The sequence below is a fragment of the Pezoporus occidentalis genome, unplaced genomic scaffold (genome assembly GCF_034315485.1).
Source record: "Pezoporus occidentalis ecotype Australia unplaced genomic scaffold, CSIRO_AGI_Poc_V1 ctg2, whole genome shotgun sequence".
In the NCBI taxonomy this organism is placed as follows: domain Eukaryota; kingdom Metazoa; phylum Chordata; class Aves; order Psittaciformes; family Psittacidae; genus Pezoporus; species Pezoporus occidentalis.
Window position 1 is genome coordinate 16099671 of NW_026913855.1, and position 18115 is coordinate 16117785.

At 41.3% G+C, this 18115-nt stretch overlaps 1 protein-coding gene across 1 annotated transcript; it reads right to left on the reverse strand.

Moving 5' to 3' along the window:
• Positions 1-2861: 2861 nt before the first annotated feature.
• On the reverse strand, positions 2862-16052 carry CD83 (CD83 molecule). The gene is made up of 5 exons (XM_062617978.1): positions 15615-16052; positions 15356-15486; positions 6525-6738; positions 6309-6412; positions 2862-4635 (listed from the first exon to the last, which is right to left on the reverse strand). Exons 1-5 carry the CDS (start codon positions 15655-15657, stop codon positions 4477-4479), a joined length of 651 nt encoding a protein of 216 aa, XP_062473962.1. The 5' UTR covers positions 15658-16052; the 3' UTR covers positions 2862-4476.
• Between the last annotated feature and the right edge of the window lie 2063 nt (positions 16053-18115).

Genomic DNA, 18115 nt, shown 5'->3' on the forward strand with positions numbered 1-18115 from the left:
GCTGTGACATCTGTCTCATAACAGTGCGAGCTCTTAAAATCAGCCCACGCTGTCCGTTTGCAGAGTAACAGATGCACTTGTAACTCAGCCACAGGAATGTAGCAAGCTTTTCCATCAAAGAGTGGGCGGACTTACAGGGCTTGGGTGTAAGATTAAGCCTTCAAAGGACCTAGCACTCCTTGCAGTGGCCTGTGTCACTCTTGCCACCACCCATTCCCTGGGTGGATTTTTTAGGATTTACATCACTGCTCCAGAGTCAACAGCACTCTTCTCACAGCTTTACACAAAAGCTAGTATCGGCTGTAGCCAGCAAAAAGCAGAGCATTGCAAGTACAGGGCTTGGCAGCAAAATGGAGCAAGAACCATCCATCAGTTTGTTCCACAAATGACTAAGAATTAGGGTTTTACTGATCTTTACTTTAAAAGGAGCTGTGGGAAAAATCCAGGCGAAAATACTTAAAATTTATTCAACTGTGTAGCTGGAACATACTGTAGAAGCGTTGTCTCCACGTACAGAGATGAGGAAAATCAATTGCTGCTTCCAAGGGGCAGATGTATTGGTTGAGAAGGTCACTAAGTACTTGCAGTTGCTCAGTGGACTTGGAACCGGATCCCCTATGCACTGTGTCGCTTAGAGGGAGAAGAGAAGGGAACGTGTGCACCGGGATTAACACTCTACGCCCTCCAAAATGATTTTATCCAGGGCAGAAGAAAGCAGGAAGGGAGGCATTTGGCATGCCCAAAAGCTGTATTCTGTTTGTATCATTCACAGGCACATACTGAGGATTAATTTGGTCCACATTGTTGAATTCAAGAGTGCTTTTATCTCCTGCTCAGGAGAAATAGGTTGAAAACTGTTCAGCCTTTGCAGAAAATATTACTGTTGCAATGCTGTCAAGGTCACTGTCAGCCTGGGTTATCTGCTGTGTAAGGGCTAGCTGCACAAATCAGGCTTAGCTAAGGGTTATAATTCATACACTCAGCATTTTGTGGATTATGTCCTTTAGCTTTCCCTCACTGACATTTTGGATATTCATTTAGCTCCAGTGTATGATTGTTGCAATTTCTTTTGGGGGTAACTTCTCCATGTGATGCAGTGTTTCTCTGTATATTCCTTAATCCCAGGCATACAAACTCGTTCTGTATGAATAATTTTATATGTAATGCTTGTTATTATCTTTAAACACAGATGGTTCACCTTTGGACTAAACAGTAGGAAAATGCAGATTATGGGGGGTTGGGGGTGGGAGGGAATCTGTTAAAAAGTTACAAACCCCACAAGAAATATTAACAAGGAGGCTCCTGTGCTTAAGGCACCCACACACAAGTTAGAAAACCTCAGGTCTCTTCCTGATTCTGATCCAGACTTCTTCATGAACTTTCTAATTTCCAGCTTTTATTTATAAAACAAAGATTATGGTATTTCCACCTCATAGATTTATTGGCATTAACTGAATTCCTGATTCTAAAATGTATTGTAAGAAAGTATTACAAAGAGCAGTTCTAGTATACATTTGTGTTATCATGTTATTTTACAAAACTGAGGCATCAATAACCAGTGTTGGAAAAAACTTTTTCTGTCCAACAAGCAATTATTCTGTATAATCAAAACAGCCTTTATATTGTGCAATTCACAAACACATTCCCTTCCATAATGAAGTGTTAAAGTCTAAAGAATGTGCACATGTGCTCACCCCCTCTATGCCCACTAACTGGGGCAGTAATTTTGAAATAGGCTACTTAGATCCACAGGTCCATATTGCAAGAAAAGGACCATCTCTTTTTGGCATACCATGCTGAAAAACACGTGTGCCTCATTCTGCAAGGTTTTCAGCCAAGATGATTTTTTTTTTCCCTGTTAATGCTGAAGTCACTGTATATCATTTCCTTCACTTGTCTGGTTCTCATTTGTAATATTTCTAGCTAGTGTTAGTTTTTGTCCTACAATGCCAAATATCTTTATATCCTTTCTTTACATCCTTTATATCTTTCACAGGCTGCACAGGCAGCTCCATTACTTTAGGACATTGTCTCTTTCACTCCAGTTCTGTGATTCAGTCAAGCATCTTGGCATAAGATTTTCTCACTGCTTACTTCTAAACAATTTAACACATTTAAGTGGCCTTGAACATGATCGCTTCTACTGCACAGCTGGGCCTACACCAAATCCCCAAAAGCAACAAGCCTGAAACTTCTGAGACTGAAATTTGACTTACAGTGTTGTTGCCTCAGGCCCAATCTTCTATATTGCAAACAGTTTGGCTCAGGGAAAAAATAATGGACAAAAAGTCCCTTTTCCCATTCTGTCCTATCTGATCTGATCCTATTTATATTTCTGAAGAAATAATTTTAGAAGTGATTCAGCCTTTGCTACTGGTTAATTATTAACTCCTTTCAAGTGACTTCCCTTCCTTCCTCTTGTCTGCTCTCCTAAAAAAAAAAAAAAAAAAAGGAGAAATTTAAAAATAAAAAAAAAAACATATGACTGTGAGGTATTAAGCCTTTCTGCCTTTCTGACCAAATGGAGAGACCTGATTACCCTACCTAGGTCAGCTATTACACATGTACATTCATTTTGTATTATTGCTACCTAAACATACACATTATCCACCCTCGTGCACAATGTTTGACCATGGGTAGACTTGCCAGTCAGTAGGAAACAGGTGGTTTAGAATGTACTTTGGACAGAAAGTGAAATTTTGAGGAAAATTTAAATTATCTTATGTCCTTAGAAATGCATAACCTTTTCCATTGCTTAGTCAATTATACACACAGACATGTCCTCTCCTGCAGAAGAGGTGGGATCAGGCATCTACATTATTTGATGTAATTATGTTGGTTGTAAAATAAAATGCAATTGATACAGAATATTTCTGTGTTTATTTGCCATATGTGGTGCACAAAAACAAATGGTAGGTTACTTCTGAATTTTTAAGTATGTTATACATATTTATATGTAAAAGTGGATTATATAAAAGCAAACGTGGTATTCATTTACCATGCTTTAATTGCATATCCATTGTAAGCAATCTTCTGGTCAGGAGCCCCCTTAAGGCCTGCTCACAGAGGTAATACTGAATGATCCACAGAGCTTTTTTTTCCATCAGCACCTCAAAACTAGTCAAAGAATTACACAAAGAGCCTCCCTGTCAACAATCTGGAATTCCAAACTGTATTAAAAATCCTAATGCTGCCGTTTAGCTCTTGAAGGCTTTATTATTTTTTTATTTTTTATTATGTTCTTAAGTGCTTGCAAATTTTCATGTTTTGGCTCAAATTCTGATGTGGCATAATCAGCAGCAGTCACTCCAGGCTCCTTGCTTCACCTTCTGCACCAACAGCCTGATAAGGGAGGCTCCTTGATTTCAGACTCCAGAGTTCTCTTGCTTTCTTTGGTCAAAGAGAACAAGCCTTGTATTGCGTTCTCGAGTTCAGCTTTTCTCATGTCATCATTTCTCATACATACACATTGTCAGCGCCAAAAGTAAGTGCTTGTATGTCCCATCTTCAAATCCTGTATTTTGCAACTGACTTAATACATCCCAAAGATATGGATGGTTGATTTCTTCCAAGCCATGGCTACGGTCATCACTTGTGTAACTTGACTGACATAGGTGTCACATACATTTGGCTTCATGTTTATGAACCACAAAACAAGACATCTTTACATTTCCGTAACATCATAGGCTTCTTCACTCTTTGTTGTTTCAAGGTCTTTCAACAATTTCAACAGTCTTGTTGAAGCTTCCTATGGTTTGACCTATCTAGAGATGCCTCTGGGAACTGTGTCTCTGTTTCTCTTGCAGAGATAAATAGAAAGTTTCTCTCAGTCCAGAAAGATTTCCAGAGTATTTTCCCCCTTCTTACATTTCAGCCTGTCAGTCGGATTCCAAAGCAAATGTTGATTTGATCCACCCAGGACAAGACCATGAAGTTACCCCTTCAGCTTACTTGAACATCACATGACAAGTTATATCCTATTTGCAGTAAAGGTACTACATCCAGAATCAGGCTCAGATAAGAAAAAGCCCTGCACACTTATCTTTTCATACTGCAGCACCTCTTCTGTTTACTTCTGAAAGATGTGAGCTATTAGTTCAGTGGAGAGCTTAATCCCCCAGCTTTGTACTACCATGACCTCCCTACAACTTAGTCTTCATGTCACAGGTCTGTTCTTGCTCACAGCAAAAGAGCTGCACAGCAGAGTGAAATAAAGTTGGTACCAACTTCATAACAGCATTATAACAGCATTGTGTAGCTCTAATGGTATTTCTTAGCCACTTAACTCCCCAAAGTTACTGTAGTGCATAACATTGTTGAAGGCTTGTCCAGCGCAAGCAGATCACTGACAGGTTTCTGATACCTTCAGGCTGTTCTGAAGAGGCTGTATATTATCATTTACTTCCTCTTCACACTACTCAGCCACCCATCTTGTGCTGTGTTTACTGATGAGCCCACGGTCCTGTCAGCATCAACTTAGACAGAACCTGAAGCAAGCTCATTTTTGCAAGTGCTGTTGCTGTTTAAAGCCTGGAAAGTTGTCATTTCATGTACATTGATGAGGGTGAGCATGTGCTGCATATCTGGTCTGGGTTTTTGACTACTGGGAGATAGACTCTCCTTTCTTAGACACATCTGAAAGAGAAAACACAAAGGAAAGCTTAAAACTGAGAATTATGGTGAAAGGCTTTTTTTATAAAAAAAAGGTTGAAAGTTTTGCTTTTTCTCCTTGCTAACCATAGCTCACTACACCTTTTAATTTTTTTTTTTTTGTACCAGAAGCACACAGTGCAAAGAAAAACTGCTGCTTCTTGCTCAGTTAAGGAGCTTTATAAGACAAAAGGATTAGTCGAAAAATGAAATTTATATTTAATTCAAGTTTTTGTATGAACAGGCCTTGCATCAAGCTCTTGAAAGTGTGTTTTCACCTGCCTTCAATATAGGCCCGTGCCTGAAATACTTTCATCAGGCTGTCAAAGTAAAGCCCCCATCCTGACAAGCAGTCTTAAAGTCGCTGTTGAGTTTAGTGGAGGTAAAGCAAAATCTCCACTAAAGGAGAGAATAAGGCAACATGTAAGAATTTAACAGGCATTTTAAATAATGAAGCTCACTTGTGAGATAAGGGCAATGTTAAATTTTTACGAAAGCTAGGCTGATATCTGAGACTGGACCTCACCCAAGTGTAAGATACACGTAATTCCACCAGAATGGTTGACTTAAGTTCACAGCTCTGCTTTTTTTTAACTACACCACTAAAACTGGGACTTTTTTTATGTATGGGAAGGAGACATTTCTGTAGAGATCTGAAATTCTTTCAGGACACAGCAGAACAGGGGCATCTGTCTCTTCTGAGTGATATCCTTGCTTTCATACTTTCATCCTAACAAATTCTTACAAGATTTATCTTGTCAAACTTTAGTCTGAATAGCACAGATTACTGGGAGGATTGTCAATCTAAAAAAGAGACAGGCATAAATTTAATTGCTCCCTGAAGATACGTGAAAAGCTACATTTAGCTGGAGCTAATTAGATATTCTCCAATCAACAGTTATGATTCATCTGCTGAGGAGCAATACAAGATGGCAAATATGAAATAGGCAGCAAAAGTTAAATCTGACCTCCCAGAATGCTGGTTTTGTTTTGATTTTAGTTTGAAATGCAGCTGGTGTTGCATTGTATTGACATCCAAGGTTCCTCAAGCCAGGAGGTGCAGACTTCTGCACAAGGGAGCAACTTCACCCCTGCTGCAGACAAAGCATAGTTTTGCTTCTGTGAAGTTAGCTTCCAGAATACCTTCTCTCCCCACCTTTCCCAAAGCTACCAGCCAACATTAAGGGCATGGATAAAACCCCAAGGTGTCTTTTCCAAGAATTTTAAAATGTCTTTTTAACAAGGAAGATGTAGCTTCACAAAAATTCCCATCCAAAAATGGGTTATCACCAATCTCAGGCAAATGCTGTTCCCAAGTACCAAACCAGAAGAGCTGCTGATGTGCCCTTAAACTGAAGAGTGGCCTGCATTCAGAGGAACTGGAAGCAGAAATGTGCAGTGGGGTGCAAGAAAATAACTGTCTGGTTTGAGATAGATCAGGGTGCAGTTATCTCTTAGGGACTCCATGCTGTGTTACTTGTACACCTGAGTTTCCTCTGGCTTTGAAAACACTGTGTGAGCATTTAAAGGGGTTGATCACAAATTAAGTGATGAACACCAACTTCTGACTGGATGTGTTAAGGCAGTGCTAGCAGAGAAAATGAATGGCGGTTTTATTTGTTGTTTTTAGTTGGATTGTTTACAAGGTAATTACTTACACAGGTGAAAAAGATGAGCAGCAAGTAAAAAATCCCAAGGCAAGTCAGCATGAAAAGCTCAGCTTTGTGTTTTTTTAATTTTTCATCTTCTATTCCAGCGCAACCTAAAACGTAAAGCAAAGTGTTACATTGTTCTGGAATTTGTAAAATATTTTTAACTGTTACCTTCATGAAATGCCATGCACAGCATGGGACAATCAAAAGTCTCTACTGTACCTGTTACTTTTAATGTGACTGTGCTGCTGAGACTGTTTTCTCTTCTCTGTTCCCCCAAAGTGCACTTATATGTCCCGCTGTTTTGGCTGGTCACATTTTTGATCCTCAGTGAAAAGGTGTCATTGGAGAGCCCCAGGGACCTCCCAAGTTCTTTTGGATATTGAGATTCCACATCAAGGACTTTCCATGCTATTTCTTCGCCTTCTCCAGCCATCTGAAAAACACAAATATATTTCTCGTCTTGGGCAACAGTGTCATCCTGAGTTTAGGGGAAAGGGAATTTTAAAGCCACCTTATGGCTTAAAATGCAGAGGCTGAGGAGAGGTGGGGGAGAGGAGGAACCTCAAAAGCATCAGTAGGTTCATGCTTACAATCAAAATATATTTGCTTGTTTGCTTAAATAGACACTACATTTATAGGCAGATAATATAGAGCTATTCTGTTACAGCTTCTTTATCTGTCTCACCTGGACACAACCCTAGTACAGACATAACATGATGAAAGGAAGGGGAAGAGTTTCCTCTCAAAGTGTCTATGCAGAGGCCCCAAAAGAGTTCAGAGAGAGACAGTCCATGGGGATGGAGCTGAGGAACCAAAAGGCAGCCCTACCTAGCTGCTTAGCGCTGGCTCTGGGGACGAGAGGTCCCCAGGAAAGCATGGCAGCAGGCAGGTAAACTCCACCACTACCTGCACTTGCCCTGCCAGCACACTTTCTGCCATGTGGCGGTGGGAGCTAAACCTGCCTACCCACCAGGCATGCGGCAGTGCAGCAGCTCACCACCCAGCGACCCCGCAGCCCTGAGCTCCTTGTGGGAATGCAGCCCTGGAAACTGCACTTCCCTGTGCCAGTTTCTGTGCAGCTGACCCCTGAAACCACAGTGCCCCTCTGGAGAAATGGAGTTTTTCTCCCTTCCCCTCCCCTCCACGCTTTATTGGAACCAAAGAACAAAAAATTGCTTCGACTCCTTCAGATTTGGTTGCGTGAAGGTCACAAGCAGGTTCTGGTGCACTTTGGGAGCATTTGTATGTTGAATTTCTTAATTGTAACCAGAAGAGCTACATTCCTTGGCATTGCTGAGAGGCTGCTGGAGGAATGAAGTGTATTCCCAGAACAGTTGGTACTGCGGGGCGATAGGATGCACTGAAAATGACAATTGGCTGGGAACCACAAAGAAGAGAGAAATCACTAACTTGATTTGAAAGATGGGAGAAGGGTTTGAATTAGGCCATGTCCATTCTTATTCATTGACGTTGTTCCCTGGGATTCGAGGCAGTGTATCCTCTACGAAGGTTTCCCAAGTAATGAATTCAGTCTTTCTGTGGACTAGCAGAGCCAGAGCAAGCTCATACAGTCCAAAGCTCAGCTTTTCAGCCAAACCTATAACTAACGTAAGCCAAGGCTTTTTTATTATTATTGTTTTAGTTTAATAGACACATTTTTGGATTTCATGTTAGTACTTACTTTCTATTGGTACAGCTACTGCACCAGGGTATAAGTTACACTGTAAGCTATTAACATTAACACAATTTTCTCATACTGAGGCTAGGAGTATCTGGTTTCCCTGTCATGTATTTACATGAGGAAAGCGTACTTGGAGTCCAGAGAAAAATACAGGCCTGATGGTCCATTATACTTCACTACTTATGCAGACCTAACATAGTGTAAAACAAGCTGCAAGTTGGGGAGCTTTTCAGGAACTGGGAAATCAGACTAAAGCACAAGATTTTAATAATTGTAAAGACCTTTTCTCAGAAAGGTTTGGGTTTTTTTAATGTATTAACTGAAACACAGAACAGTAATTTTCTGGGGCTTTCCACATTTCACCCAACAAGAGGGAAGGAAGTACCTTCTTCCTCTTAATTCCCCAGTAAATTTGCCCCAGCTTCTCCTTATTACACTCAGCATCAAGCAGCTATAAAACAAAGAGCCTCTAATGTGGTTTTACAGGGGACTGTAGGGACTTCACTGTGCTCAAGGATTTAGATATATTCAGGCCCTGCAATCAGCCAGAGATGTGGCCAGAGGAATTCCAATACCCAGGCTGGGCTCAGCTCTAATTACAAGTGGGTCAATAGCAGTTAAGTGGATAGAGTTGACCTCCCTCAGATCTAATTTTTGCCATTCTCCCTTCCCTTACCACCCCCTTTCTCAGTGAAATTTAAAACTCCTACAGGGCATTAAAGAGAACCAGCCTGGCTGCCCGTTGGATTTCCCTAAACTACAGGTAGGATGTCCAAGCTATACATAGAAAATTAGCTTTCATTTATTTTGTTGTTTGGGTTGGGTTTTTTTAATTCAGTGGTAGCATAATAATTGCTGTCTTGGTTGGTAAATGGTGTTCTGACTCTTGTGGCTGAGACCTGGGAATGAGAAAACACTCTGATCTTTCTGTATGCAGTTGTAATCAACACTGCTAGTATAAGGGAGAAGTCAATTAAGCCCATGCATCCTATGGCTGACCATGCACTTATTCCCAGTGAGAATTTTGGTAAATGATTTAACTCCCTAATTTTATGGGGGACACTGAGGGATAGGGTTATTTCCTCCAAAGGTGGAGGTGCTCAGTTGCTGTCACAAGTACAATGATGGTGGCGTTGGAGACAAGCAAGTCAGAACTTTGCCTTACACAGACCCTCTCTATGTAAGGCAAAGCAGCGTGGGTAAAGCTGCACTAACATGCCTTTCCCCAAAATAGCAGAAAATGTTACTTTGTAACCTGATTACTTGTGGGGAAACCAGTGCAATCTGGAGAGGGGTGTCAAACCTCTTTATTTGGGAAGGAGGAGGAACGGTTCATAAGCATGGGTTTAATTCGGGGTTTGCATGCCTCTCCTCCATTAAATCTGCCCCTTACTGAAGAGCAAAGCAGGCAAGGCAGTCCATGGAGCTGCTGCTGTGGCCTTTTTTTTTTAGGCTACAGAGACATCTGGTGGCATTTTTCCAGCCTCTCCACGCAGCGCATCCATCCCTACTCAGGTCACAGCAACCCTTTCTCTGATGCCTGATCCAAGCCTTTTTCCACTGCAATCTTATCTCCTATCATCTTACTAAAAAAACATCAACTCCTCCCTTTTTAAATTCTCTAAGTAGTGAGGAATCATCTGAGCAAATTTGCAGAGCATGTCCCCATATCCCAGCTGTGTAAAAGGAAGTCCATGGGATGTTCAGTAAGGTCATCATTCTGCCTCTTGCTCTATTCAGGCTAACCTCTTTTCCCCCAAAACCTAATTAAAATTACAAAAATGCCACTTTGTTTGCCACCTCCTGTGAATTACTTGGCAGTCTCTCACTAGACAGATCATTTTGCAGCTCAAACTCCTATGATAATCCAGCACTAATTCATGCCAAGTGTCCTCCAGGTGATACCACAGCCCAAGGTAAATGCTAGGGGTTTTACCTAATTAAATCCACACAAGCTTAGAGGGATCGAAGTGAGCACTGTCAGCAGCAGCACTTGTGTAGGGACCATCTTTAAGCAGCGAAAAAATATTTTCTGCCTGCATTTCCTTTGTGTTTATTTCCCTTTTATCTTGCTGGTGAGCAAACAGCAGCATGCTGCTCCCCCTGCTCCCCACCTCCAAAAGGAGGTGGTCTTTTCCTGCTCCCATATTTGCTGTAATGGTTTTACCAAAATTCAAAAGGCAAGTGATTACTGTGCAGGACCAGTAGAAATGCTACTGAATCCATTTGCATTAAAAGAGTCTTATTGCCATGCTGGGTGCTGGAGGTTACTGAAGCAAGAATTTTGTGGGGAAACAGGGACCTGCAGGCTGGCAGCATCCTTCTGCCTATCTGCATAAAGCTACCCATTAAGAAAATTAAACAACAAAAGAAATGTGAGTGTATGTTTATTGTCACATATACATTGGCCAGCAGCAATGTCTGTGACAGGGTTTTTTAGAAATCAGCTATGGGGCTAAGTCTGTTGTTTTCCATCACCTCCATAGCAATGAGAGTAAATGCTACCCCCAGGGGCTGATACTGTTCAACACTTCCTTAACAACCTGGACACTGGCATAGAGCAAGTGCTCAGCAAGTTTACAGATAATACAAAGCTGGGAGGAGTGTCTGTAGCACCAGAGGGTTGTGCTGCCATCCAAAGGGATCTCATCATCATCATCATGGCTTGACTTTGTGAATGAAGATTTGGGAAGGGCTTTACCCACGCAGGCTGGGGAAATGGGCTGAGGGGAACTTCATGAAGGGAGGAATAAATCCACACACCAGGACAGGCTGGACCAACCTATTAGAAAGGCCCTGGTGTCCTGGTAGACATCAAGTTGACCATGAGCCAGTGATGAGCCCCTGTGGCAAAGCTTCCTGGGCTGCACTTGACAGAGCATCTCCTCTGCTCACCTCTGGTGAAACACACCTGGAGTGCTGGGTCCAGCACTGGGCTCCCCAGTACAAGAGAGACAGGGACATACTGGAGAGAATCCAATGAAGGGCCACAGAGATGATTAAAGATTTGAAGCATCTGACATATGAGGAAAGGCTGAGAGAGCTGCGACTGTTCAGCCTGGAAGAGACCAGACTTAGGGCATCTTATTAATATGTGCCCAATTGCCAGGGGGATAAAGAAGCTGAAGCCAGACTCTTCTCAGTGGCTCCAGAGGCAAAATAAGACACAATGAGCACAAACTGAAATTCAGGAAATTCCATTTAAACATAAAAACCTTTTCTACTGCAGGGGTGATTGAATACTGGAATGGGTTGCCCAGAAAAGGTGGGGAGTCTCTATCTTTGAAGATGTTCAAAACCCAACTGCACACAGCCTTGAGCAACCAGCTCTAGTTGCCTTCAGTGTGTTTAACTGAAAGTTATTCTAGTTCCCAAATGCTTGGAAACACTTGATCTAAAGAGATTGCAATTTTCCAACATGTATTCTCTAGTCAACACACCAATTCCTGTCAAGTTTTTTCTAGCCTGGAGCTTTTTGGTAAGAATAGTGGTGGTGATACAGTAGGTATTAAAATTACCTAAGTTTGTTTGAAAACATCACTCAGCTGATACATTCTGTTCTCTGACTGGATGAATTACGAGACATAGGTAGAATAATTAGGCCTCCAAAATTTAAGCACTCTTAAGCAAGTATTTCTTCTTCAGAGAACTAAAAACAAGGTGGAAGAAGGAGGAGGAACACTTTTCTCATTCCTAGCTGGCTGGGTTTTAGCTGCAATTTTGAAAACTGCTACAGCATTACATGATAGTGCCACTAGGCAAAGGCAATTCATCGATTCTGTAGTACTCACACCCAACTAATCAATTAAAACTAAATTTTATCATGTGCATGTGAGAGCCAGCAGTGGTTAACTTCTGTTCTCTTCTCCCATTAAATACCTTTTCTCATCAAACTTTTCCCAGATTAAGGTGGCATGTTGGTTCCCAAAGTACCAATATAGTCCACTTTTCCCATAAAACAAATTTTAATTTCAAAAAGAAATGGTTCAAGTCCAAAACTAATGTCAGTTTAAGAGTGGAATGAATTAATATTGATTAATTTTCTTTTGAGGGTGGGATAATTGTAGAAGTCCTTTGTTTAAAATTATACCAGGATTAATGACAAAGCTGAAATTTCTGACTGCTACAGATTGAAAAACTACATAGAGACAGAAGGAATGTGTTTCCTGAAGCAAAATATCTAGAATTCTGGCAATGCCTGACAGCCAACATATAATGAATCACAACTGAGCTGAAACCACTTAATAGGTGTATTTTTCAGCACAAAAGCAATTTTACATTTGATTAGTGCTGAAGGTGCATCCATATGGTCTCTACACAGTGTCATGTAGAGATATCAATGTTAAATTTGAAAAAATTCAACATATATTGTGGGTTCATGTGCATGAACTTTGGCTTTTGGGGGGGGGGGGGGGGGGGGAGGGGGAGGAGGGAAATGGGCAGGGAAAAGAAAAGAGAAACCAAAACCCAAAACCAAAACAACACCAAGCAAACTGCATGACATGTGAGCCAGCTGGAAAAGCCCTCTGACTCAGTCACACAGCCTCTATTGTTTTGTTGGGGTTTTTTTTAGCTAAGGGCATCCAGTGCTAGAGCATGTCAGGCAAAAGAATAGTTTGGGTCAGGAAATCATTTCCACTGCTCCCTTACTGTCTAAATCATCAATGTTTGGAGCTACTTGGAGCTGAATAGATGTCTGAGGAACTTGACTGCATTTCTTCAGGTATGCTGGAAATTAGACTGAAGCAGCTTGGCAACTATTTATCTATGCTAATAGAAAATAGCTATGAAAATTTAGCAAAAGTAATTTCCTTTGAAGGAAGGTGTGATTAATATTAAATGCCCAGAAGGTTTATTCTTATTTTGTAATATGACTTCCCCCTCAAATTCTGCCAGAATTTTATATTTTTCAGGGAAGTGTTATAAAGTTAACGGACTTCTCTTCACTGAAGTGCAGCCTTCTTTCCTCTTCCTCAAGATTTGTTTTAGGTTAAGACTTTTCTGACAATCACATGAACAAAATAGGGAAATATCCACTGGGACTTCATCTGTGTGTGTTTAAACTTGGTTTTCAAACTGAATATAAAGTGATAATTATGAGGGTTTATGAAGTGGTTCACATTTTCAATGTGCTACACAAAGAGAAACTGTTTAGTTTTCAACTGCCCTATAAGGCAGAAAGGTAAGTAAGATTTCAATACTCAGATTCTTTTTTCTTAGGTGGGCAGTACTGATTCAAACCAGCATTTCCATATGCAATTCCTAGTGCCTGGGTGCATTCAAAAATTACCTAGTTTTCAGGTCTCAGCTGGCAAACTTCCACACTGCTCATATATGGTTTTATAGCATGTAAGGAAGCCCAGCACTCCTAAAAAATGAATCACACTTAAAAGGCATCAACATTATGAACTTCTTAACATTTTTATGGTCATATAGTTAATAGGATGAGAGCTGCACCAGGCTGGAAGAGGACATGGTGCTCTATCTTCTACCTAGTATGCTAGACCTGCCTACTTCAAAAGTATTTCTAAGTAAAAATCATTTTGTCTGAGTTGACTGACTGTGGTCGTGATTCTGAACAGAACTACTTACACTCATAACTCATGTATTTGCATACATTCATGTATGCAAATAAATTAATTAGCTCCAAGGATAATGGGTGCACAAGGGGTTAAATAAATGCACACCTTTTTGCAGTACAAGACATTAGTAAAAGTGAAGGAACTGATGAATGCAATCTAGTGGGATTTTGACACCAGAATATTAGCTCCTTTAAACAATTACTTCTCCATACAGAACTGAAAAAGCACGTACTTTTAAATAGTATCTTTCTTTTTTAAAGTGGATTATAACAAACTAGTAAAAGTACCCCTTAACTGGTCAGAGCATGCAGAGGTGCCAGTGGAAAGAAGGGGTTTGTTTGTTCACCAAGCTTTCACCCTGCACAAGCAGCTGCACATGCAGCTCCATAACATTGTCACCATCATTTTTTTAAAGCATCAGAAGCAAAGGTTAATTGTTTGCATTTACTGCATAGCTCAAAGTGACCTCATACAAAAGATTTAACCTAACAGCTGCTTGAACTTTACAGTCTGAAATTTCATACCATTTGTTGGAATTACCTTTTAATTAGCCCTTTGGGGTTATATGTGGTGTTTATTGATTAATCTTTCAGAAGCTGCTTTTTAAATAACAGATTAATTCTCTGTGTTGGGTAGCCCAGTCACGCTGCACCGTTCCCCTACACTCTTTCTGAAGGGTTGGATGGGGACAGCAGCACACAGCCAAAGTAAGGAGAGGAGGTGAGGCTTCAAGCTGGGGCCTATTTAGATAACCTCACAAGTAGAAGTAGTATTACTTCTTGAGCACGAAAGAGTGAACTTAAATTACTTTTTGCTGCCAAGAGTCAGGCTCTTCAGCTTTGGTGCTGTGCTTTTCCTAATATGGCTGTGGCTTGGGCTTAGCATCACCAGGAGTGGTATTAACTGGCTGTCTCCACTTCCCACCTCTCTCCTGGGATGAGTAACCAGAGAACTACAGTACCATGGCTGGTGCCATCATCCCCTGAGTTTGGTGGCAAGAGCTGCATATAGCTAGATTTTTTTTCTTCTTGTAGTTTTGGCAGTGACATCAGAGGAAAAAAAAAAAAGGCATGAGTTCCTGTTATGCTGGGCAGTGAAAAACAGTCATTTCCTAAGTGAAACGGATGAAGTAGGAAAACTAGGAGACCATGGAGGAAGAGGAGACCCTCCTGTAACAGAATCAGCAGGGCTCTCCTTCTTTGGAAATGGGGAGTCAAGGTGTAATGTTTACTTCAGGATTGCTAAAAGCTAACTCAAAATTTCTAGCTCTTCACTTGCTTTCTGCATACCCTGCCTTTATACCATCCCCACCAGCCAAATCTTCCTAGGAAATAGCAAGTACTTGTTTAGTTCTTCTATTTCAAATTAAAAATCAGCTCCTGTTTTCAGCAGAGATTAACCATGGAACAACTTCATTGATGTTGCAAGGTTTTAAGTACCATTTTTTGTTCTGAAGAAAAATCTTGGCAAGGCTCCTCTTTGGAGTGGTATTTGACAGGCTGTGTGTGGGACTTCACCTGAATTCTGATCCCTGGAAGCCAGCAATAGTTAGCACAACAGGCCAAGAGCAATTCAAAGATCACACTCAAATAGTCTATCTACAATGACACAGAAAATGCATGTTCTCCAAGATCAGCTCAAATGCTTTGACTACTGCCTTATCTCTGCTGTACTGGCAGGAGGATGCCTCTTCATAAAATAACACATTTTATATGAGACAAACCAGCTTCAGGTAGGAAAGCAAAGCAGACTACTCTTATGCTTATATACTTATGCTTTTTTCTTACTTTATACCAAGACACTCTCTGGTAGGTGATTGAGGTGTCCCGAAGAACTTCACAGGGCAGCAGCGCTTCTTCAGCACATCTCACAGTAATGTCTGGGACAGGCACAGAAGCCCCACAGATCAAGCACCAAACTGCAAAGCACAGGTAAACACTGTCTTTAAAAGAGATTGCTTAGGTAATCCTTCCTGTCTTCCCAAAACATATCCCCACAAAACAAATGTGAAAGACCAGAAACAAAAATGCAGGGCTTCCCACTTACCATTGCTCAGAATGATGAGTAGAATGTAGACTACCAAAGACATGGCTTTTACTGCTTCAAAACAGAAAGCAGCAACAACGTGCCTCTGCACCCGGTGGACTGTGAAAGCACAGTGAAAGTGCTACGGCTTCTAGAGTGGTATTTCTGGAGTCAGAGTGGGAAATCCCCTTCATGGCCTATCCCAAAGTTCCTCGTCACAGGGAAAATCCCTACGTGTAGGAGCCAGTGCTCCTCCCATTAAATCTGTTACATCATTCCCATTTCTGTAACTGCTTGCACTGGTAGCACCTCACCTCCTTTTTTTTTTTTTTTTTTTTTTAATTTCTTTTTTTTCTCCTTTTGTGTTGATCTGAACTGAAATAAGGTTCATTACGGGGCACTGCGGATTAGCATGAAGGGCTGAATAGAAATCAGCACTGAAATAATCTCTCTCGGGTGGTAAAGCAGCAGGGGAAAGGATTTGTCAGCCCCCCAAAATCCCCTCTCAACCTTCTCTCTGCAGATCTAACAAGACTAGTATCTGTGCAAAGGTTGGCCAAATGAAGTGACATTTCTGAAACCACACTTAAGCCAGTAGGTTGTAACACCACAAAGACACTGTGACTTGGGTCTGAGGGCTATGGAGGAATCTACAGCAAGGCTGAGCAATGCACACTATACTTCTGTAGTGTTACACATGTAACTCCCCTTGTAGGCACTCACGATGTGGAAGTAGTATCTCTCCTTAGTGTCATTTTCAAGATAATCAGGAGCAGCTGGTGATATAATTCTACCAAATTATATGCTGGAAAATTTCCACATGAAAAAAAAATAAAAATCAAGGCAGCTCCCAGAAGAGGAATCATTTGGATATCCCCTCAACATATCTGAAAAAAAAAACCCAAGCAAAAAAGGTCCTTTTCTTGTGATCTGTAAAAGCTGTTTTCCCCTGAAGAATTTTTGAGGAAGTCTGAGGTTGATCACAGAACCATTTACAAATCATGAAACTCTGAAAGTTGCTGACATGTTATTTTTGGAAAACAGTTGTGACTCCTGTCCTTAGGCTACTGATATCACAACAGGGAGAAGCCAGTTAGGAGGGGGGTTTTGGAGTTTTGATGAGTAAAGACTATATGGCCACCCCCTTTTGAAAACCAAGTTCCTGAAATCCATATCAAACTGGGCACCCTGAAACCAAATAACCTCTAGAAGGCATTGTGAGGAGAAGTCAGTTTGACAAGTCCTCGGCATTCAAAAGCCCAGCTCAGATGGGTAAGCACTGTGAGTAGGTAACACTTTCAGAAGGCCCAGTCTGCTCTGTGAGGGAAGTTGGAGAGCAATTTCACCAGGGACTTCGCTGTTGAAATAGCCTAGTTATTTTTAAAGCTTTTTGCTTCTGCCTTCATTGACCTGCACTGTAAATGTAACAAGCTTTAAGCTTTCTTTCACTCTTTGTGTTTTCTGTTTTCAAGGACCTCAATCCATTACTTAGAAGGTACAAATACAGTATAATCCCAGTGGATCTCTTGAGAGGGAGAGAAAATCCTGAACTCTCACTTCTTTCTCCTGTGTAAAATAATAGAGTCCTTGAGAAGACAGAAGTGGGGGGGTGCTGAAGGAAATCTTGGAGAGAAGAGGGCTCCAGTTAATATATTTCACATCTGTTCTTCACTAAAATGATGGCTCTCCTGCCCCCATGAGTCAGTCACACATCAAACCCACCTCCAAGAAGGGCACTCAGCTTTCACCCAAGTGCCTCTTTCTGCAAGTCCTGCTGAGCTATATATTTACCCTTCATAAACCAGTCAAGAGGCAAAAACTTTATCTACCTCCCTTTTCATTGTGGGGAACTCCCCCAGTGAGCAAACCACAGAAAGCTCCTGCCCCTGCTGTGGGTCAGCCCACAGCAATCTTTCCCAAAATGGCCTGGCCACATGTAGTCTGGAGGGGCTGTGGCATACCTAAGGCTGAGATCACAAGTTTGCCCACACAGAAGTGCACTGAAGGAAAGCATAACACATCAGGCTTCAGTTTGATCTGGGAAATGCACATGCCACACAAGCTTGCCAAGGTGATGTTAAACAATATTATTCCTTGGTTAATTACAATACAGGATTAAAATACTGGAGTTAGGACTTTGAAAAACACACGCTTTACCCTCTAGGACAGGCATAGCTTCAAGCAAAACAGCCCTTTTCCTCCAAAGTATTTGCAAGCTCAGCTGCTGTTCCATAGCACAGTATGTGAAGCAAGAGAAGCAAGATATGAAAAACAAAAACTGAAACTCCCTTTGCTGGGGAAGGAGAAATCATTTTGCTTCTAAACTTTCCCTGGTAGGGATTTTTTCTTTAGGGAAACTTTGAACTGGTTATGTACTTTCCATTCTAACATTTAATATCCTTTAAATGGTCTCAAAGAGCAAGCCTGTTATCTCCAGAGCCCTGGAAGCTGCTCTAGTTTCTCTCCGGCCCTGAGCAGTGGAAGTAATGGGACCTCAGCTGGACAGGTTCAGGTGTGGAAGT